General features: G+C 32.2%; 2 protein-coding genes and 1 long non-coding RNA gene across 4 annotated transcripts; 1 reads left to right on the top strand and 2 right to left on the bottom strand.

Annotated features, from left to right (window-relative positions):
- Nucleotides 1-7,728: 7,728 nt before the first annotated feature.
- Nucleotides 7,729-8,310, bottom strand: LOC127243037 (transcriptional regulator SUPERMAN-like). The gene has a single exon (XM_051262875.1). It carries the CDS (start codon nt 8,308-8,310, stop codon nt 7,729-7,731), a length of 582 nt encoding a protein of 193 aa, XP_051118832.1.
- A 2,732-nt stretch (nt 8,311-11,042) lies between these two features.
- On the bottom strand, nt 11,043-22,067 carry LOC127243074 (myosin-11-like). Its single transcript, XM_051262929.1, has 36 exons — nt 21,927-22,067; nt 21,664-21,807; nt 20,910-21,055; nt 20,672-20,828; nt 20,515-20,573; nt 20,285-20,444; nt 20,060-20,209; nt 19,381-19,517; nt 19,132-19,278; nt 18,070-18,171; nt 17,944-18,001; nt 17,727-17,828; nt 17,596-17,633; nt 17,338-17,464; nt 16,895-17,077; nt 16,676-16,807; nt 16,470-16,579; nt 16,328-16,388; nt 16,053-16,230; nt 15,743-15,948; nt 15,530-15,649; nt 14,587-14,685; nt 14,288-14,509; nt 14,074-14,213; nt 13,875-13,992; nt 13,518-13,796; nt 13,279-13,434; nt 13,013-13,210; nt 12,781-12,924; nt 12,625-12,695; nt 12,442-12,541; nt 11,848-11,904; nt 11,709-11,765; nt 11,548-11,628; nt 11,381-11,463; nt 11,043-11,304 (listed from the first exon to the last, which is right to left on the bottom strand). The coding sequence occupies exons 1-36, from the start codon at nt 22,065-22,067 to the stop codon at nt 11,181-11,183; spliced, it is 4,587 nt and encodes a 1,528-aa protein (XP_051118886.1). The 3' UTR covers nt 11,043-11,180.
- On the top strand, nt 11,208-15,014 carry LOC127243075 (uncharacterized). Of its 2 annotated transcripts, none has more exons than XR_007836932.1 (8): nt 11,208-12,712; nt 12,805-12,900; nt 13,096-13,194; nt 13,302-13,439; nt 13,618-13,672; nt 13,767-13,828; nt 13,935-14,064; nt 14,186-15,014. It is a non-coding gene; the product is annotated as an uncharacterized LOC127243075 (long non-coding RNA). The 2 variants fall into 2 exon arrangements; XR_007836931.1 differs by having other exon boundaries at nt 11,211-12,712; nt 12,796-12,900.
- Nucleotides 22,068-24,460: the final 2,393 nt, after the last annotated feature.

The following is a 24,460-nucleotide window of genomic DNA, read 5'->3' as shown; positions in this document are numbered from 1 at the left end:
AACAAACACACCCTTATCAATAATTTTGTATTGCATTATTATTTTTTTTTTTTTATAGATAGAGTACATAATGTGTAAGAGTGTCAATATTATACTTCCTCCGTCTCACATAAGATGTTTATTTTTTTCTATTTTCGTCTGTCCCATTTTTTTTTTAATTTTAATTAAAATATTTAGTTATTTTAATCTTAATTTACAATTAATTTTATTATATAATAATTATTTTTACAAATATATTTTTTAATTATTTAGTGATTATATTTTACCAAAAATTCCGTGTCTACGTGAACTAACGCAAACACTGAGGGAGTACATTTTTAGTGTTAAACTATTTTTTAGTAATGCATGTGGTTTCACTTATTATTAGACTCTAACGGTGTGTTTGTCTGGGAAGTTTGGATTTTGAATTTGGATTTGAATAGTAAAATTTTAAATTTGAATAGTTGTATGATGTGATATAAATAGGTATTGATGTGATGTTTTAAATGTAAAATTGAATTTTAGTTTAATATAAAAAAAAAAAACAGGTGTTTGATTTGATATTTTTTTGAGAAAAAAAAAATGGGATGAATATTAGATTTAAAATCATATCCCCAAACAAACACACAATAGATCCTATTTTTTAAAAAATTGGCAAATAAAAAAATTTTGATTCAAATAGTCTTTTGGTGTCAAATTTGCCGCCATGTCTAGCCGGTGCTGATGCGGCGTTGATGCGATTGAAATGACGGTGTCACGCTACTGATATTCACTAATTTTTGTTTGTCTTTTTTTTTAGAAAGAAAATAAATAAATTTTGACTTTGGTCAAAATTAGACCAAATTGTAAAAAAGAAAAATTACAATTTATCAGTCAATTTTTTTTTTAGTAATATTCGTCAGAAATTGTATCGGCAAAAAATTACTTCATTCGTCCCACATAATTTGTTCATATTTTCTATTTTCGCCCGTCTCACATAACTTGTCTTTTCTATTTTTGGAAATATAATTATGCTATTTAATCGCATTTTAAATTTTAAATTTTATAATTTTCTTAATTTTAATTAAACTATTTACTTATCTTAATCTTAATATATAATTATTTTTACTAAATAATAATTATTTTTACTAATACACTTCTTAATTACTTATTAATTATACTTTAACTAAATTCTCGTGTTTACAGTAATACACTCATATTACATGGGACGGACGGAGTATTAGGTAAACACATTCAAAGTGTTTGTATTTTAGTATTTGGATGATACAGTGGTTGAATGTGATATTTTATATTTTTTATGTTCTAACTCAATGTAGTTTTTTATTTTATTTTATTTGTTTTCACTCAAAAATATTTATTTTTAATTATAGTACAAGTAATCATATCTAGATATCAAAATATCTCTAAATTTTTAAAAATATTTATATATTTTTTATATTTTCAAAAATAAAAATATCAAAATATCTTATACACGGCTACTAAGCAATAAAATAATATTATTATTTCTTAATATATTAAAAAATAAAATAAAATAATTATTATTTCTAAATATCTCAAATAATTATTTATTATTTATTACTCCCTCCGTTCCAAATACCATGTCCACGTTGTCGTTTCTGTCCGTCCCACATACCATGTCATTTTTCTTTTTTGAAAAATGATTACACACTTTAATCTCATTTTAAATTTTTTAATTTTATTTTTTTAAAATTTTAATTAAATTAATTAGTTATTTAATCTTAATTTATAATTATTTATATTATAGGATAATTATTTTCACTAATATATTCTTAATTATCTACTAATTACACCCCTTTTAAAATACCGTGTCTACAGTATAACAAACACGGTATCCGGAACGGAGAGAATATTTCTTAATGTAAGTTTTCTTAAGTTAGTAACTTATTTTTAAAAGTAAGTAAGAATATAGATAGAGAGAGAAGAAGAGAGAGATGGAATTATTAGTACGTACATAGACATGTCTTCTCACAATTTATCAATCATTATAACATATCAAAACACTTACCAACAATAAATTTTATAAATAATCATAATTAGTGGATTGTGATGCAATTAAGTTGACATAATATTATTATTATTATTATTATTATTATTATTTATATATTTATTTATTTATTATTGGTTGATTTACTTAATTGGGAATTTGTTGAGAAATGATTTTGGTTTTTTACTTAACGACATTCACATGCAACTTTTTACATTTTTAAGATATTTGCTACGTGTCTATAAATTACATTTTTATTAATTCAACTTACCTACTACACTCACTCTCTCTCCCTCCCAATAATAATAAATAAATAAATAAATAAATTTTTTTTAATAAATAAATAAATTAATTAATTAATAACACCAATTTAAATAAATTAATAAATAAATTAATAACACCAATTTAAATAAATAAATAACTAACACCAATTTGGCATGATTTCTCCTGCACAAAAGAAATTTTTTATAAGGTAGTATTTACTTGTTTTTTTATTATTATTTTAAATTTTGAATTAAATAATAGATTGCATATAACATTTTGTAAAAAAAAAAAAAATTAAATGTTTTTTATTTTAAAAAAAATTAGGATTGTATGATAGAAAAACTGAAAATAATTTCAAAAAATAAACGCAACCTTCACTATTATCTTTCATTTATTCTCGTAACATATTTTGTTAAATTCTAAAAATAATAGACATATTTTTAAATATGAATATTATAATATTAATAATATATTTTTAAATTTTAGGAGCAAAATATATATTTTTTTAATGTACATTCTTCATTAGATGTAAGAATTTACAAAACATCGGATTAAATATTATTTAAATATAAAATTCAAGCTAAATTATTTTATTTTTTATTTTTTAAAAAAAAACATCCAATTTTTAGTTGTACGATCAAAATTGACAAAATGAGAAAAAAAAAAAAAAATTGACAAAATGATACTCTCTCCGTCCCATTGGAAGAGTGACATTTGTTTCTTTGCACGTAGATTTTTTAATATTAGTATTATATTGGATTGTAGTAGAAAATACAAAAATACCTCTATTAGTATGGTGTAATATAAAAGTAATGGCATTTGGGTAATATATTGTAAGTTGAAGGAGTATTTATTATGTTAGATAGGTAGTACAATTACTAAATTAGAAAATGATAACCTTGTTTTGTGACGGACGAAAATAGAAAATGATAATATTTCAATGGGACGGAGGAAGTATTTTTTTTCAATCGGACATAAAAAATAGTACTCTTTACGTCTCATAACTATGTATCCATTTGTTTTTTGCATGAAGTTTTAGAAATATTAGTATTATATTGAAATGTAGTAGGAATAAAGTAAAAGTGACTAAAATAACATTATTAGTATTGTGGGATATAAAGGTAATGACATTTGTGTAATATATTGTAAGTTGCAGAGGTATTTGTAATATTAGGTAGATTGTACAATTACTAAAATAAATACTTTGTTACAGGATGGACTAAAATAGAAAAATAGATATTTTGTTATGGAACGAAGGAATAATATATTATACTAATGTTTTAACATTGGTGTAACAAATGAAATCATTATTCAATTGTAACACACTAATGAGGCCCATAATTGGAAATGGGCTTACTTGAATTTGGCCCAATAATGGGCCCAATTAATAAATACAGCCTCATTAGAGCAACAAGCCCAGTTAATACTCTGCGGGTTGTTTGATTGGAATTTTTAAAAATTTCCTATTTCTGCTTTCCCACACAAACAATAAATTTGTGATGAGATAAATATATATTTATTTTTAAGAAAAATCATATCGCACACCATACATTTAAAAATAAATAAATAAGTGAAAAATAAAGAAATCAAAGCTAAACTAAAGTGTGTTTAAGATTGGATTGAATTCAATTTAAATTAATATATGAACTATAATTTATAATATTAAATTAAAGTTTATTATATTTATATATATATATAATTACCTAATTAATTAATGTTATTTTGGATTCGAATTGAAAATCTTATTTCTAATCGGATATATTTATCATTGTATTATATTCATATTAATATGTATTTCCTCCGTCTATTTTTTTAATATTCTATTTGATAAAAAGTAAATTATATATATAAAAATAAAGAGAGGACAATAATTATTGAATTTTTTAAATAGCAAAAATGGGACGTTACTTTGTGAATGAAGAGAGTATATAATTGAGTCAGCAAATTTGACCAAAATCTAATTATGTTATTGATTATTTTTTGTCAAACTTTATTAAATTCAATAGTATTTTGATATTTCCATTTATAAAAAACACACATTAATTAATATTCTCTGTTCCAAAAATTATATAACATTTTTTTTTGGTACGTCTTAAACATTTTGCAATATTTTTAAAATATAAAATAATTAATTATATTTAATCTCTGTCTCCATACTTTATTCTCTCGCACCATCCAAATAAAAAAGTAAAATATATATTTCTCTCACTTAAAAACTTGTGCCAAAAGTAAATATTGCACCTTTTTTGAGACGGATGAGTACTATTTTACTGAAAAATTTATACTCCTTCCGTCATCTAATTCTGTGCTCATTTGACTGGACACAGCTTTTAAGAAAAATATGTAAAAGTAATTTTTTTTTACTTTTTTTTGGTAAAAAAAGTTGTATTTTTTTACTAAAAAAGAAAACAAAAATAAATTTAGATGACAATAAAAATAAAAAAAAAGTAAGAATAAATTTGAACTACAAATGTATTATATATTTTCAAAAAATACACATTTAAATATTCAAACAAAAATATTTTAAATCAAACTAAAAAAAAACTGTGATCCACTTTTAAAAATAAGTGAGGAGTCAAAATATCGAAATAAATATTTGGACTCAAATAGGGAGCAAAAGTAAACTGAAATTCACCCTATACATACAGATAGATACAGCAGCGACTCTCTGTTTCTATCTCTCTCTACTGGACTCTCGCTCTAGCCTTCTCTATCACAAGACTGCCATCTTTCATCTTTCCCAAACACCCTACATCTTTTGTCTCTGGCGATCTCCCCACCCCTCATGATTAATTACTCAATCTAAATTGGTTGTGCAGACAAGGTGTTCGACAAAATGCTTGACTAAAACCCTAATTGCAAAATCCATATATACACAGGTACACAATTAAATGCTTCTGAGTCGTACGTGTAGATATATATATATATATATATGAGCGGATGAAGAAGGTGGTAAGGGGTGTTTTTATTGGCATTGAAGAGGGCAAAGTACGAGTTTGCCAAAAGGGGGAAAAAAGGCATGATGGGATTGGACAACCTGGCTAGCCATTTTGTTGGGAACATGCAATTCGATGAATCTGCAGTCGTGTTGGAAAATGGGATATCCCTTCAATGTCCAGAATCAATTGAATTGAATCAATGAATTCATTCCAGGATCATCATCATCATGACGATCGATATACACACACCCCAACAGACAGGTATGTATGTAATGTAATTTCTTCTGCAATGGCTACACTACTGTATGTTTTCTTCCGTAGTTTTACGAAATTATACAAAATTTCCATCAAAATTACATAGTTTCATAAACTTTGTGTTTAATTCTCTAGATTATACTTATTCAACGATATTTGATCTGCGTAACTTAAGTTTTTTTTTAGTATTCTTTTAGACTAAATATAAGAGAAATAAACATATTTATAATTTTAAAAATTTAGAAATTAGTATTATAAATTTATTTGCAGTTTGAGTGTGTTTAGATCAATTATCGGTTAAATAAAAGGAATTAGACGTAGAGTTTATAAGTTTATAAAACCAAACAATTTTAAAAATTCAAGAGTTTCACACAATTTTGTAAAATTACATATAAATTTTTTACGATTTAGAAATCCATTCCATGTTTGATTCTTACTTGCATATTAATGGAATTGGAAGAATGGGAATTGATGGGAAGAAATGCAATTGTGATATATTATGTCATGCTGTTTGAATTGTTTGTCCTATACTGCATCATCATTGTCTTTAATGGATGTATCTATCTGTGTATCTATAATGTCTGTTGTCTCTGTGTGTGTGCAGTGGCCCTTTTGGTATTATGTAGTCTCACACATGTCTTACTGTGCCCTTTTTCATTTTTCTTTTTTCTTTTGTGAAAAGGATTATTTAATGAGCTTGGAGATGAGTGCATATTCTTTAGAATAATCACAAAAGTTTGGAGTGGTTGTTTGTTTGGGGTTTGGCATTTCAATTGGAGATTTAAATAGTAAAAATTTTGAATTTGAATAATTGTATAATGTGATATAAATAGATGTTTCGAATGTAAAATTAATTCTTAGTATAATATAAAAAATAGTTGTTTGATTTGATATTTTTTGAGAGAAAAAATTGGATAAATAGTGTATTTTGGGAAGAATCTCCCAAACAAACACACAAAGTATTGTATTCCCAGCTGATCTGATTTTAGGTTAATTCAATCGAATTGTGTGTTTCTTGAAGGTTTGAATTTATATTTGTAGTAAAAAATTTAATTGAAATAACGATTGATATAAGTGATACTATTTCCTCGATCCCTTATTAGTGGTGTGTATTAGTTATGTGATATTTATATAATATATTATAAATTATAAAGATATTTTAAATATTAGGTAAGCAGGTTACTAAAGAAACTGATATTTTATTTTGGAAAAGATCGACATGCAAAAATAGAAAAAATAAAATAAAATTATGGGATAGAGGGAATATTTGATCTTTTATATATATAATATTACCTTCCTCCCATATGGCCATATCATTAAAAAAAAAAAAAATGTGAGTGAGTTTAGAAAATATTGGTATTTTATTAGTAGTGAGTACAAAATAATGGTTAAATGTTTTTTTTTTTTTTTTTTTTTCTTATGATTGTGTATTGTAATTAGGTGTAATAATAAAAAAGCTGCTATTTATGATATGGAATCATAGTTATTGAATGGGCAAAAGATAATAAGATAAGACAATAAATATGAGATGAAAAGAGTATATTAAATAAATAAAAAAGTGTTTGATTTGAATTTTTTTTAAAAAAAAAAAAGAAAAAGAAAAACAAGGGATGAATTCGCTCACCATTTGATTAATATATATTTCATCATTTCCTGTTTTCACCATGATGAGCATTTATTTATTTATTTATTTGCTTCTGGTCAAGAAAAATCCACACATGTCTTATGTTATGTTGATATATGTAAGAAGTACTATGATTATAGTTCTAGTAACGATGATGTTTTGATGAATCACTGAACAAATTATGCTATAATTTTCTGCCAAATAAGCCCAAAAAATAAAAAAATAAAAAATAAAAATTCTAGTCATTGGGAAATGTGATGTTTTATCTTTCTGATCCCAAGTTTGTATATGATCATTTCTGATAAAATTCCTCAAAAAGCTGAACAAGAACAATACTGCTGAGCAAACTGAATTGTCTGATGCAAGCAAATCTAATGCACAATCTAATTAATGAGACTTAGGTATGTATTAAACTCACAAAAGAATAAAATAAATTAAATTTAGGAAGCAATAGTTATTTTTATTTTTATATTTTTCTTCCTCCTTGATAACTAATCCATACAAATAGAGATGTGAAGGTTAATTAAAAGAAAAAAAGTCTGAAAAAATTAGATTAAAACATGCTCTACATAAAAATCCCAAACATGAAAAAGGCATATACATATATATATATATATATATATATTAGATTATGAATGCAATAAATCAATTAAATCTGATTTTTAAGAGTATCCAAGTCTAAGCTCCAAATCAAGATCCTCTTTAACATTATCTTGGATCAAACCCAAGTTTAAATCTAACCTAACAAGCTCACTTGCCTTCCAAACCCTAGCTTCCTTTCTTCTTGTAAAACCTGCAGTGAGCTCAAGAATTGGCCCTGTGTTCTTGTTCTCCCTATCCCCTCTGCTAATGTCGTCGATGTCGGCTTCCGGGGCCATTTCTTGGTGCCAAGTAGGAGCAGCAGCAGGAGTCAGTAATGGTGAGTGGATTGGCAAATTGTAGGGTGAAAATTTGGGTGCAGATGATGATAAATTAGGGGAATTAGGGTTAGGGTTAGGGTTTGGGTTTGAATTGGGAGGATCCCAAGAAGGGGATAGCCTCAATCTTGCTCTATCCCTTCTGTGGACATTCATATGGCCACCAAGAGCTTGTGCAGATTTGAACTCTTTATTGCAGAAGCTGCATTTGTAGTTCCTTTGTGGCCATGAGAATCCATAAGCTCGATCTTTCTCGAAGCTCAAATTTGTAAAATCCCAAGTTGAATCCCTCATCAACTGCCCACAATTCCACCTCCATCTCTCCATAAAATTCTTGGTTCCTCTCTCACACAAGATTCAGACAACAAAAAAAAACTAATTTGCAGCAGGAGAGAGGAAATCAAGGAGAATTACAAGAAGAGGCTCTTTCAAGGTTTGATTTTGAGTCAAGAATCATCACAGAGAAGGGAGAGAGAGAGAGAGAAGAGAGGAGAGAATACCTAATACATATTCATTCATTAGGGACTTTTTCTTGATTTATTTTTGAGTCTGTAGTAATAATAATTTTTTTTAGAGTGAGAGTGAATAGCAGCTAGAAAGCTAGGCATTTAGAGGTAGTTCACCAGCAAAATGTCTGTTGCTAAAACTGGGAATTGCTTAAGCAATGAATGCAGAAGGTTTAGGGTTCCTTTTTTTGCCAAATATAACTCAAATCTGGTAGATGTTTAGCACTCTAGCTTTACATTATTATATACTTTCTTGTCAAGCAGCTAGAGTATGATTATAATGATGATATCTTTTTTTTAGTGCTATTAATCATTCTGGTATATATGTTGTCCTTTGTCAAAGAAAGTATACAGATTTTGAATCAAGTACTTGGCTTTCTATGGCTATTCTGTTCACAAATTTTCCCCCTTTTGATTCACAGATTTGTATAAAAAGTAACCACAGATTTGTATAAAAAGTAACCAGTTGGAATCAACAGTTTCAATTGATACAACACATGTTGACCGAAGGATTATTAATTGAAATCATGTACTAACGGCCGCCTGTATTTACAGGATGTGTTGTATAAATATACTTTCTTTGTCCCAAATACGGTGCAATATTTTTCGGAAACGAGAATTTAAATGGATAGTTTTAAATAGGATTATTTGGGAATTAGACGATGTAATAGAAGGGAGAAATGTATATATATATATTATTTTTATTTGGGTGACACGACTTGGTAAAGTATGGTGTATATTTATTATGAATTAAATATATTTAATAATTTTCTATTTTGAAAATATGATAGGCGTAGTTGTCCATAGCGCGCTATAGCGGCGTAGCATAGTGGAAAGGCACTTTGCTGCTACGGCCGCTCCGCAATTCCGCACTTACGCAATAGCGGTGTAGCAGCCTATAGCAGCACTCCGCTATGTTATGTTATACCGCTATTGTAGCTTATTATATTATTTTTTAACAGAAAAATAATTGAAATATAACTTTAACTTATAAAATGTACATTTTTATTATAATATAGAAAAAAAATATTTATCTTAAATCTTAACAAAACTTATAAATTCATTTCGAGAATAACCAAATTTTGTTAGATCATTATGGTAGCAATGATGTGATTGGTTCTATTGTTTTAAATGATTTCAATGAGTGGTTAATTAAAGAAGTTGATAATTTGGGAGGATAAGTTAGTCTTTGACAATGATAATTTGACTAGAGGAATTATTGTTAATGCTAATAGGTCTGCTATCTACACTAAGATACAAACATCAATACATCAATGAGAAAAAAAAGCTATAGATACTTCTAACTCTAAAAAAGAAATGATATTATACAAGGTGACAAACATGCAATTGAATAAATTGATGAGAATGAAGAAGAGGAAAAAAAAAATATAGACAAAAGTAATTAAACAGTGAAGATGATGAAAATGAGGAATAAAATTTTTTATAAGATTTTGAATCTGATTAGCTTTGATATATCTCTATTACACAATAGTGATCTAATTTTTTTTTTTGCTTATATAACTATCTAATAGTTATGATCATATCTATATACATTGACATTTTATTGGTTTGGGTGATAATTATGAAATTAATTTATAGGCTTTTTTAATGTATTTTTGTTATAATTTTGTATATATAATAATTTATATATATTCTTAAATATTTAAATAGTAGTCATACCGCTATCCGCTATCCCTCTATAGCATTTTAGATATTGACTGCTACGCACTGTTATCCGTGATCGACAACTATGATGGTAGGATGTTTGTAACAGACTAAAAGGAAAATGTTGTAGATGTTTAGGACAAATGGAGTATTTTTTATGTTGAGATTAATGATAGTACATGTTATGTGCACAGTTGTATGTGTTATTTTTGTATTATATTAATATATAAGTCATATATTGTCTGTCATTCATCGAAGTGTATCAATTAGTTTAGAATCATGAAATCAGATCATTGAAAATACTAGAAAGAGCCCTTATGCAAGAAAATCAATCAAAATAACTACACTTGATTTGATGAAAATATAATGATAAATAACATAATATATAGCTCCTTTTGGAGCTGAGTTTGTATAGATGCTGCACAAAACTACACAAAAAAATAATAACCTTAGTAGTGTCTTCATATAATATCCCATCTGCAGATTAATTGTGTATATATATATATATATGTATCGATCAGTGTACATACATTCGATCGGCTGCGATGCGAAGAAGATATATAATCGTATCAACTTCACACACGATCTGAGGATCCTCCCGAACCAAATGTATTCACAAATTCCAGCTCTTTGAAGAAGTTGGATCTTTGGTATCTACAATGAGGCATAAACTAGATAGCTATTAGCCCCGAAAAGATTCCAAATGTATCGGCAAAATTGCTTCATAATTTAAAAATTATATGAGACTCTATCGTATTTTAAAAAACATTGCACAGAATCCCTAGAAATTGCGTGAAGTTCCATCGTGTTTTAGAAAACATTTCAAAAAGGGATCCTATCGAATGTTTTCTAATACACGAAAAGAGAGCTTCATGCAATTTCTAAGTCATAAGGGAGAATGGCGTAGACTTTTTAAATTACATATGGATTATAAGATACCTGATGAGAATCAAGAGATTGAGTTGTTCTTGAAGTATTAATCGAAGCAAAAATGCCGGATTTGATGTCCTAAATGTGTCCCAATTATCATGTAGCTTGTGGTAGTAAAAAGCTGAAGCCGGAGTTTTCTCGGATGAGCGGTGGAGGTTCGATGTCCAAAATATCAAACCGTTCCATTGATTTGGAAAGATCGTCGACTGAGAAGGGAATGCTGCAATAAGATAAGAACAATGATGAAATAGTAAAACAAGTTGTTGTAGTAGTAATATAGGATTCTTGTCCGAAACCTTGAATCGTCGTCCAGAAGGAACGAACTGCTAACAGCATTGTTCGAATCCTCGGTCATCAACACCCTCATCCTCGATATTACCTGCGATTAAGTAGTCGCAAATTGGCAGAGATTAGTTTGATATATGAAACAGAGTAGATAAGATTTTTTGTAGTCGGGATTCACATCTGGCGATAAGCTCTGCGTGCCGTATTTGTCATCCCAATACATCGTGCTGATTCGATAGAGCTGTTGAATGCTTAGGGCCTGGAAATGGATTACAAAATCAACGAAATGCGCGGTCCAGATTCTATGTTTTTAAGAAAAATCGTATTCGAGAATCTTACAGGACAGAGGTCATGGCTTATTTCATCAAGTGTCTTCTTTGGCTTCTGGTGTATAACCTGTTTCAGTGTTCGAAAATTAAATCGCCTTTCATTGTAGTCGTTATGCTTATCTAGAAAGATCTAGAAGTCCGAAGAATACCAGGAACCCGATCGCCTGTCTAATATGCTTTAGCTCGTCCCAAGCAGATCCTGCATACTGAAACATGCCATAATTTTTAGTATAACGAACCTACGAGGGATGTGTTTAAATTTTTGTTGCTATATCCCTCGTATTTTTAAAACTGCGTAAAATTCCCTCGTGATTTCATAAACTCTGAGTCTAACCCCTTCAGCGATTCTTATTTAAAGTGTTTAACCTACACGCGCCCAAATTGCGAATGAATTTCAAAATCTCAATTTTTGAACCCCTAAAATTGTATATATATTCATTACTCTTATATTTAGCCTTAAATAACAGTTAAAAAAAACTCTTATAACCTGAGAAAAACAACTATTTTCGAGTATATTTACTGTTCTTTGAAACTAAATATAAGATGAATGAAAATAACTTGTAATTTGGGGAGTTTAGGAATTGAGATTATGAAATTCATTCGCAAATTTGGACGCGTGTTTGGCAAATACGTTAAATAAGACAGCCAAGGGTTAGACCCAAAATTTATGAAACTATAAGGGAGTTTGGTGTAATTTCATGAAATCACAGGTGCGGAATAAGGACCGACTCGAATATATATACCTCGTCAGTTGCCTTGTAACACCAGTGTTCGAGTTCAGCTAATCCAGCTTTCACGTATTCCCCGTTGCTGAACGAGCAACATTCTCGCCTCAGTAGAAGGCTACAAGGAGGTAAAAAAAATAAAAATTAGTCGATAAGTCCAGTTATGCGCCGGGGAAGTTTCTAGAAGTAAATTTACGGCACCTGTTGAATAGCTGGACATTGATGAAGGAAAATATTTGAGTGAAGACTTTCCTCACCAAAAATGACGGCACCTGTAGATCGATTTCGGGTAAATTTTATTAGTAATAATGTCGAATGATGCAGAAATCAGAGGAATCGACAATGTCGAATGCTTACATGGTTTGTTTTTAGAATGTTCAGGAAATTCCCGAGGCTGTTTACGATTCCTTGCCAGTGAGCAATCAAAATCTCCTGTGCAGCAGCGCTGGCTGAGACGCGAGCCGCGCCTTTCGACAGGTTCGCTTTGGATATTCTCGGAGCCTAAATCGATCAAATCACTCGTAAGAAGTTTTAGGATCGGCAGAATTATAATTAGCTCGATTAGATAGATACAACGTTGTTGTTTTACCTGAATGCATAGCCCGAGCTGCGGAGAAATCTCTCTTTTCAAGTTATCTCGAATAATTCCGTATATTTTCTCTACGTACGCAGTCAGTTGTTGCTTGAAGAGCAGCGCAGGGTATTTGGCGTCGACTTGGCGCAAGGTGCCGGCAGAATCGTCGTTCAGTAAAGAAAGATTTACCCCTTGAGGTGCGCCGCGGAAACTCTGCAAAAAATATGTTTCGACATTGTAAAAATGCTAATTATTTACTGTGCTGTGAATTCTGTTATTACCATTGTCATTCTCCCGAAAATAGTAGCTGATGTAGATCGCCGATGCTGCGGGGTAGCGCCAGCCGCAACCCCGGCTTTTAGAGTACGTTGAAGCAGGAAAAGAAGCGTCGATGCGTTGGAGAGCCAATACGCCAAGAGATCGTTGTTGTCGCCAGTCTAAGGTACGAGACGATTTTATGTTATGAAAATTAAAAAATTTTCGACGATATAGTTTGAGTAAAAGATTCGATAGGCGTTACCTCGATAGCGTGGCCTATAGTTTGTATTATCCTGTCGAAAATACTTGTCCTCTCGACCTCGAACGAGTGCCACTGGCGAAGACATTTGTATATAATGCAGGCCGCGACAGGTCTGCCTCTCGTAAATCCCAAATGCTGCGCGATGCATCGGATAAGTAAGTCTTGGTACTCTTGCTGCTTCTCGTTTAGTGATTTTTGGGGGCGATCGTCGAGCTCTAATTCTCTTGCGTTCATCGACGGACTGTGTAGCTCCATCGATCTTTTCGTGCTTTCGGTCCTCTGGAAAAATTTCGCGTGAAAAAAGAGTTGAGGTACATTTAGCGTTGAAAAAGTCGTCAATTTTATTGCATAGTTCACCTGAATAAGCGATCTGGAGCTTCTGGATGCTAACAGTTTGTTGTTCTGTGCCATTACTAGAGCCTGCTGCCGAAGAACTTTGTTCTCCGATTCGACGTTGGTTAGCTTCTCCTCGAGCCTGCAAAAGCGATGAATCGGGCGTCGGCGTAGAATCGAAAAGCGTCGAACCGATCGAAGAATTTAAGTTGAGGTACTCTACCTGTTCAGTGATTCCTGAAGCTGACTCACTTTTCTTTCCGATTCTTCGAGCTTTTGATTCTTCATCTCGCTCGATTCCATGGCTTCGTCGTATCTTTTTTCCGCGTCGTCAGCGCGTTGCTTTTCGGATTCCAGCGATTCCTGTCGATCGAAAATTGTGAAAAACGGAAGCGGAGATGGCGTGATTCGAGCAAAAGTAGCACCGGATTTTCGACCTTCGTTTTCTCCAGTTCTTCGGTAAGAGCCTCGATCTTTGCTGTATCCTCAACAGGCACCGGCGTTTCGTGAACTACTGCAGAAGCCTCTTGGATCGCTTTCTGCGCCGTCTCGCGCTCTTGAATCAGCGATGCGTTCGCTTCGTCGAGTTTGCTCTGCAAACCTTCGACTGCACTCTGCAGCTTCGCCACTTCCTGCGTCCTCTCCTCTTCCAAGTCGGCCTGCGCAAGAAATCGATTAGAACACAATTTGCGCCAACAATACGACGCTCGATTTTCACTTGAGTGTAAGTTTCTACCCTTCGTCGTTTCTCGAGCTGCAGGCGCAGCGTCAGGTCTTCGACCTGCTTTTCGAGCTTATCCTTCGCTTCCTTAAGTGCGCCGGTCTCTCTCGCAGCCTGCAAATGTTCGAAGTTTTTATTATAAGCTAATTACGACACGCGTGAATGTTGTTAAAATTATGGACGAGTTATTGTAATATGTTGGCCGGTAACCATAAGATCACTGGTTCAAATTCTGCCAATAATACCTGATTAGCCGAGTCTGTCACCTAGGACTATTGTGCTCGGCCTATAGATTCAATTTACCTATACATACTCGAACAGTAGCATCTGCAAATTTCTACGTTATCGAATCATGCCAAGTGTCTTTTTAGCTGAGACTGTCACCCATGACTTATCTAGGGTGGCTTTATCGGCTGGCATGATTTTGAAATGTATTGTGCTCAACCTGGAGGTTTACCTAATATACACTCGAATAGTGGTTACTACGAGTTCCTATGTTATCAAATCATGCCAACGTCTTCTCAGTGGCGGAGGCTATAGTGTGTCTGGAAGTACATAGTATTATTACTGACAGCACGTTGTATATATTAATATTATACAAATACAATACATACTATAGTCACATACAACACACACAACAGTGAATTTTAGCATATGAGATACTCTTATACAACATATATAATTATGAACAAATAATACATATCTTTATTACATACAATATATATTATGTGTAATAAGAACATGTGTTGTTTGTATATATTATGGGGTGACTATTCCCTTTTCTCAGCCAGTCTGTCACTCAGGACTTATCCATGGTGGCTTTCTTGGCTAGCATAGTTCGAAAGCTATTGTGCTCGGCTTAAGGTTTTCCTTAATACACACTCGAAGAGTAATGACTGCGAGTTTTTATGTAATAAAAAGAAAATCTTTGAAAGAATATAAACACCGTATGACGAACCATTTTTAATTTCCGAAGCTCTCTTCTTCCGAGCCGTCCTCTCCATCGGCATTGTGTCCGAACCGATGCCCATTTAAGGCTCTTGTGATATTTGTAATCTCTATGGCCTCGCCACCGGCTCTGCGAACAATATCCCCCCGTCACAAATCGATCATCGACTCAACTCGACTCATCGTAAATTCAAAAAAAAAAATCAAACCAAACAATAACCACCTGTATCGTCGTTGCAGCTCTCGTTCGCTTCCGGTATCTGAAGGCGTTGTGAGCAGCCATTGCTCGCATTCCAGTTTGCAAGACGGTGACCGAAGATTTGAGCATCGAGTAGTTCTTCCTTGCCAAATGCCGCCTCAAATTCGTCTGGATTTTAAGAGTAGCCGCCTCTCGTTTCAATTTGTCGAAGCGTTTGCAAGCAAGCCTTCCTGAGATCGACGCGACACGAAACGAAACATTTTCTTACCAAAACGTCGATGGATCGATCAAGAAATGACTAATCGAAATCTACCGAAAAAAAAAAAATCCGAACCTCGAGAAGCTGATTGCATTCGAACGGCTGCGTTCATCAAAGCGTGGAAGTACTTTCGAGCGATATAAGTTCTCATTCTTCTCTGTATCGTCTTCGCCGCATTGCTGAGTTTCAGCGCTCGCCGCGCGTCTAATTCAGCCATCTGACCTGCTCTCAAGAACACCTTCGTTTTCCCCGTCTGCAGCGTCGAAATTTAGCGATTTAAACGTCGAAAAATGCTCGAAGAACAGAAATATGATACAGAAATCGCTTGTAAGTATCGATTGATCGATTACCTGCGCGCCGGATAGACCCATCTTCTCGATAATTTTTTTGCATGCGGTTTTTTCGTCGAGACTGATCAGAGGATTTCGTCGCTTTAGAAAACTGATAAACGGTCGATGATCGAACCAATATATTGAAGATAAGCACACTTACTTTCCCTCGACGACTTCCGGCGCAAGAATACCGAACCGGTTAATGAACTCGAAAAACGTCTTTCGAGTAGGATATCCGGCACAGCTGATTCGAATAGCCTCTAGAACACCCTGCAGTTCGAAAAAAAGAAAAAAAAATACGGTGGATTCGACGACAAATGTTGATATATTATAGAATCGAATTTCGAATAGTTGTCTGAAACTTACGCCGCACCGTAGTTGCTGTAAGATATTGTTGTTCTCGAATATACCGGGCTTGAGGAGATTGTTTGGCTTCACACATCGAATGTAATGTGGCTCTGTTGAGTTTAGCGTGTCCATGAGTTGTTGAAGTTGTAACTGCAGCGATTTTTCGAAGCATCAGATTGTAAGGAGACGATGAAATTTGGAAACATCGAGGATGTAAGAAGGGATCTTAAGAAGTACCTTAAAACGAGAACCTATCGACGAAAACTTTGAGGACTTATTCGAAGATTTGTTCGTCTCTTCGGGGAGAGGAGGGAATAGTCCGGCGACGAACGAGCATTTGGAGGCATTTAGCAGATCCTGATGTTCAGGCACGACGTAATCTTTGTTCTTGTCCAAAAATTGGTCGGATTGGTACATAACCTGGAAGGCCACTGTTAGTATGTTGAATCAATATATTCGGTATAAATATAGTTGAACAACTGACAAATTTATGTTAATATATATATATGATAATAATTTATATAACACATGTCGCTATTATCTTCCAACATATCACATGTTTCAACAGCAATCATATATTGTATATATCATTATAATGTACTGATTGAGGGAACAGCCCGACAACCTTAATTGAGATCGAAAACACAGACACAAAATGTAGTAATGTTAAGGTTAGTTACCTCTCCGGCATAATGAGCAATGGTGAAATCTGTTCGAGACAGCTTCGGTTTGATGAAACGTTTGTGGTTTTTAAACGTCTGGTAAAGCTTCTGCGAAAATGTTTCGTGTGTCGACTTCGGGAACATACTGAAATCCAAACAAAAGAAATTGAATAAGAAAATTTGCTCATATCCCATATATATTCGAATGATTTAAGGATTGCTTCTTGTAAGAAAATCATCGATCATCGCCACTTCGAGAGCACGCTGAAATCTTACCAGGCCTCGTCGAGAAGAGTCACGATTCCCCCAGGTTTCTGTTATAATAAGAAAATTTGTTCATATCCATATGTATATATATTCGATTGAATTTAAGGGTTGCTTCTTGTAAGAAACTATGTTTAAGGAACCTTTTCGATAAGATCAAGGACATCTTGATTGTCCACGAATTCTATGTAGCTCCAATCGATCGCTTCTCTTTCGTATTCTTCTTGCTCCATCTTGAAAACGTGCTGGAAATAGAATTTACAATTTTCAGTATTAGTTCTACATCGACTTTTATGACAACTATGGATTTTGAAAAAAAAAAAAAAAAAAAAAAAAGGCGCGAAGAGCCCGGAAGAATACCTGATTGAAGTGTTGTTGTAGCTTTTCGTTCGTGTAGTTAATGCAAAATTGTTCGAAACTATTGACATAATGTATAAGTGTTAGTTCGGGGAGATCGATGAAGCTGTGTAATAAACCAACTCTTACCTATTGCTCTTAAAACTTTCGAAACCATAAATATCGAGAACTCCGATTAGGACTTTGGAGTTTGGATCTTGCCCGATGGAGTTATTTATTTTATCAACCAACCTGTAAGAACATTGCATCGAATTGACTTATATCAAGAGCGGCGGTTAGAGTACTGAATAATATAGTGCAGCACATAACAAATAAATAGACAACACAGAGTTTTAGTTAACATTAAGACAAATATAACATAAACCGCCAGTTCATTACAATAATCCACAGAGCACTTGTCATCATTGATTTCAATATATATCAACGACATAATATGATTTAGCCTATGAACTGACATCATATGACAATGATACACGTAAGTGTCATAATTAATCTCAGTACATATTATATGTTAACACAACACAATATATACTAGATATTGATTTACTTTTTGCACAGAGTTTTTATGTATATTATATTGATATGCAAAATAATAAAGTAGAAATAACTAAAATAAACTTATTAGTATTGTATGTATAAAAGTAATGACATTTGTATAATACTCCCTCCGTCCAGCTAGAAAGTATACATATTTCTATTTTGGGACTCTTACTTTTACATCACATCATTACTTTTATACCAAAAGGCAAGGGCAAAAATATCGTTACACTACTTTTAACTACCCATTATAATTAAAATACTATTATTTTTTAAACACCGCGCCAAAAGTAAATGTATACTTTGTGTGTGGACGAAGGGAGTATATTGTAAGTTGTAAAGATATTTGTAATGTTAGATGGATAGTATGGTTACTAAAAAAGAAAATAAATATTTTGTTATAGGACTGACCAAAATAAAAAAAATAGATAGTTTGTTAAGGGACAGATGGAGCATATAACTAATGGCGGATACTAATCATATATACAACACATGTTTAAACAACAATCCTATGTTGTGCATATCTAGACAATGTGCTAACCGGGGCGTTAATCAACATGGTACTAATTGACCTCAGTCAGCATCATAACCAGATATTAGGTAACAAATAATGACAAGAAATGCGAATGAAGATGAAGTTAACTAACATCGTACCAATCAAACAAGCGAGAGTATATCGTTTTAGCCAATCCATCGCGACTAACTGTCGCGCTTTTGGGATCGAGACTTCTCTTGATAACTTCTTCGGGAGTTACCATCACACGCTTCAGCAGCGCATCTTCGAGTGCAGAAGAGTCGCACCTAATAATAATATAGACATAAAAACATTCAGACAATCAGAAGATAAGATAGTATTGGATCGAAAGGAAGAGTCATTCATCCATTCATTCATTCATTCATTACATCAGAAGCTCTGCAGCTGTCTGAAGATGGAATTTCGACTTGTCATCCTTTAGAACCGACGAATCTATTTCCTTTCCCTTCATAAAATCCACATTCCCGATATGAAGAATAGCTGCGACGACTCTGAAAATTGCATCCTGAGGAGTGAGAGAATCTTAAGCAGCCATCCAAAAAAAAAAAAAAAGTAAAACTGCATCAAACTCCCTCGTTAGTTTCATAAACTCTTAGTCTAAGGCGGTCTTTATTTAATAGTATTTGACTTAAATGCGCCCAAAATTACAAATAAATTTTAGAACCTCAATTTCTAAACCCCTAAAATTATAAATATATTTATTTTTTTTATATTTAGCCTAAAAAAATAGTAAAAATAAATTCTTAAAACCTGAAAAAAATAACTATTTTTTTAAGGCTAAATATAAGAAAAAATAATATATTTGTAAGTTTAGGGGTTTAGAAATTAAAATTCTAAAATTTATTCGGCGCATTTAAGTCAAATACCATTAAATAAGGACCGTATTAGACACATAGTTTATAAAACCACGATGTCAGTTTTACAAATACAGGCGATTTGACGCAATTTTATGAAGCCACAGTTAGGCTTTGGGCAATTTAGCCAAAAAAAAAAAAAAAGTTTGTTTCGGACATCATGTATAGTAGTAACTCATGCTGAGATTATTACCTGCTCTTTTTGGCTTATTCCGACAATGTCCATAGCTCTCCTCGTTGCCAAAAACTCGTGAGCATCGTTCACACCAACAAGTTCGTAACAATTCGATTGATTAAGATAGTGAAATGTCTTCGGATTCGATAACTTATACTTGGTAATCTCCTGAGAATGAATCGATCAGAAAAAAAAAAAAATAAAAAATAAAAAATAAAAAGTTTGTCTGAAAACAGAGTATACCTCCTGAGGAGCTGCACAAAGCAGATAAAAACAGTGATAATTTCTTTCCGGATCCGAAACCTGACAAACACGAGATCTTTCGAGAAGATATGTCCTAATGGCTGCCCCCGATATTCGTCCATGCTTGTCGAATTGAATTTCGACGAATTTACCAAAACGACTGCATGTAGGAGATTAGTTTGAAACAGGTAATAACATCCATCATTCAAATCAGTTTTTCTTACACTCACCTTGAGTTGTTGTTTCTTACAGTTTTCGCATTGCCAAACGCTTCGAGTACTGGATTGGACTGCGGGGAACCGTTCAGAAAGTTTCAGACATACCATAGAGCGTCCAAATGTCCTAACTCTTGTTTTAATGTTAGGACACTAATTTTCATTTTTTTACCTCGAGAACTTGTTGTTCGACAGTCCGTCCTTCAGTTGCTTTACGGCCTCCTAAATACGCGAGATATCGCATAAGCATCTTAGTAGTTTCCGTTTTACCAGCGCCACTTTCGCCGCTGACTAATATCGAGTTACTTTTACCCTCATTTACCATTGCCCTGTTTCGACCTTACAATGATCAGATAAATTTCCAAGGTTAAAAGAAGGGGGTAAAAAACTTTTTTACTGCCGTCGATCACCTGTAAGACATGTCAGCAATAGCGAAAACATGAGGGCTCAATTCTCCGAACGGCGCACCCTTGTATTGCTGCATCATGTGCGCGTCATACAAGTGAGGAAGCCGTTGGAATGGATTGATGGCGATAAGGATGCTCCCTGTGTATGTCTAGACAATGTAGATAGAATGAAAACATTAGTTTTCGCGAACATTAGACTAAATTGCACAAAATCCGCATGTGATTTCACAAAATTGCGCAAAATCCCTCGTACTTTCAAAATTGCGTCAAACTCCCTCCTGGTTTCATAAGTTTTGTGTCAAACCCCCTCAGCCATCCTTATTTATCATTTTTTTACTTACACACGCTCAAATTTCGAACGAATTTCAGAATAATCATTTCTAAACTTCTGAAGTTATAAATATTTTCATTAGCCTTAAATAACGGTAATAAAAACTTTTAAAATTAGATAAAAGTAACTAGTTCTAAGTATAAGAAATGAAGATTAATTTTTTGAATTAAATAATAAGAATAATGACTATATTTGTAATTTAAGTGTTTAGAAACAAAAATTCTGAAACTTATTTGTATTTGGGGCGCCTGTAGATCAGATACTTTTAAATAAGGAGAGCCAAGGAAGTTAGACGCGGAGTTTATAAAACCACGAGAGAGTTTGACGTAATTTTAAAAGTATGGAGAATTTCGTGCAATTTCGTGAAACCGCAAATGACTTTGAAGAACGGTAATAATTGGACATGAATTCGATGGTTTTTCTTACATATATTTCATTGAGTTGGTATCTTGTTGCCAAGTTCTGTAACACTCCGGGCTCGTGTAGATACGATAGTTTTGTCATATCGTCGACTCCTCCGGCCGGGGCATCCTCGTCTTTAGGGTATGTACTCGACAATTTAGCCGTAATCTGATGAAAGAAAATTAGAGGTTCAAACATAGTACTAAATGTGCAAACAAGAGATCAAATGTAAACTGTCCAAACTATTCGTTGTTGTAATAAAAGCAAGCAAAGGAGTGATCAAGCACCTTCTTGCCGTTGGATCCTTCGACCTCAATATCCTGGCCGTTGATCTTCGTGACTTCGCCTTCAATCCAGGCGACGTCGGGGTCTTCGACCCAGACATGAGAGCCGACGATGATGTTGACTTGAGTACCCTGCGCGAACATTTTAGGAAAGTCGAAATTACTCGTTAACAGATCGAAACATCCATTGTTAGAAGAAATTTATTCACTATTTCAATTTGATTCCTCAAATTTCGATACCATGAAGAAATGTGGTTCTGTTCTAACATTAATCAAAGATGCGCTGTAATAACACAACCAAGTACTGCATAACTGTAAGAAACTTCACTGAACAGAAAAGGAGCAGGCGAGAAAAATTGCAAATCTGAAAATTGCAACATTCGTACAACAAAAACAAATATATATATATATCGAATCGAATCGAATAGGCATTACATCATCGTCGTACCATATTGTTTGGAGAGACAACAGAAATTCAATTAGGTTTCCGATCGTCGTCGTCGATCGTTCGCGTCTGGGAAATCTGGAATGCCTTTTTGTCCGGGTGATCGATCACACCACCACGAAGGCACATAATAGAATCAATCAATGAGTGAATGAATGAAATCTGAAATTAAAAAATCAAATTAAACGCGGTTTTCGTTTACGTAGGTAGGTAGGTAAGTACGAGGTTTAGGAATGTCGGAATTGAATTGAAGAATGGAAATGGCGTGGATGGGGCGGTGTGGAGGAGAGGCACAGTGCGCACCATTTGCGGAGACTGTTAGAAACTTTCTCGAGACAAGTGTTCGCGCGCATACGCCTCTGCCGGGGGAATTAAGATGACAATCACTCAACAAAACCAAACAAAAAAAAAATTACTTTGATTTGAAAATCTTTTTATTTATAATATAAAAAATAATAATTTTTTTATTAAAGATTGATTTTCCTATAAAAAATAAAATAAATCATATAGATTGGGGTGGTGTTAAAATAAGTTTTACAGAAGAGCATACTTTGTACTTCTTCCCTCTTATATCTATGCATTTGTTTGCTATTTTTTTTTAAGGAGATTTAGAAATATAAGTATTATATCGTGATATAGTAGGAATAAATAAAAAATAATTAAAATAATTTTATTAGTATTGTGTGATATAAAGGTAATGATATTTGTATAATATATTGTAAGTTGTAATATTAGATAAAAAAATAAAATTACTAGAAAAAAATGAAAAAATAAATAATTTGTTTAAGAGAATGAGGGAATAGTGGTTTTTTTTTTTAGATTATCATAGAAAAACATATTTTAGTTTTTTTTAAGTAAAAAAATTTAAATTTTTATTATTCTAAGAATATTATTATTATTATTATTAATTTTTATTAAAACTTATGTCTAAATATTTAAATATGTATAGTGTTTTTTAAAGAACTTCAAAATCAAGCAATCGCGTGTGTTTGCTTTTGCTTGTGGTCTTTTTAACTGGATTTTATTATTTATGAACAGTTTTTTTTTCAAAAAAAAAAATTAAACATTTATTACCCGACTGTTGGAACTTGGGCAACTCAACACTAGTATGATATTGTCCGTTTTGGGCTAAGTCCGCACGAATTTATTTTTTTATATTCTCCAAAATATTTCGTACTAGTGGAGTTAGTGGAATTTTGACTTAGGTTTCACCCTAATACAGACAAATTATTTATTTTTTGGAAAAATGTAAGATGCTCATAATTGTGAGTTTTGGATTGGAAAAATGACTGTTCTCTCCGTCCCTGCAGTGTTGTCATTTGACTTAATTCAATTTGACATTAAAAATATTTTTATATTTGAATAATTTATTCTAAAAATATATTTTATTGGTATTATAAGAGATTAATAAATATATTTTTGTCTTTTTTTCTCGATTTGTACTACGTCTTGATATAATAATTAATATTCAAAAATCAACATGCAAAAAATCAATGGCAACCTTGCAGCGGGACGGAGGGAGTAGTAAAATTTTGAATTAAAATAGAATTTTAACATGATATATATATGTTGATATGATATTTCAAATGTAAAATTAAATTTTATTGTAATATAACAAAAAAAAAAAAAATAATTCCTCTGTCCACTTACAATGTTTACATATTTCTATTTTGAGGCGTACAATTACAAAGTTAATATTTCATTAAATACTCTACTTTTTTCCACAAATATTCTTACTTTGCATCACATCATTACTTTTACACAAAAAATTAAGGGCAAAAATGTCATTACACTACTTTTAACTATTCACTATAATTAAAATATTATTCCCTCCGTCCCACATACCATGTCCACATTGCCGTTTCTGTCTGTCACACATACTATGTCACTTTCCTTTTTTGGAAAATGATTACACACTTTAATCTCATTTTTAACTTTTTAATTTTATTTTTTTTAATTTTAATTAAACTAATTAGTTATCTTAATCTTAATTTATAATTATTTATATTATCGGATAATTATATTCACTAATACATTTTTAATTATCTATTAATTACACTCCTCCTAAAATACCGTGTCTACAGTGTAGCAG

The sequence above is a fragment of the Andrographis paniculata genome, unplaced genomic scaffold (genome assembly GCF_009805555.1).
Source record: "Andrographis paniculata isolate CXL003 unplaced genomic scaffold, ASM980555v1 Contig89END, whole genome shotgun sequence".
Classification (NCBI taxonomy): Eukaryota; Viridiplantae; Streptophyta; class Magnoliopsida; order Lamiales; family Acanthaceae; genus Andrographis; species Andrographis paniculata.
The sequence above is the reverse complement of the archived record's forward strand: the minus strand, read 5'-3'. Positions and strand labels throughout refer to the sequence as shown.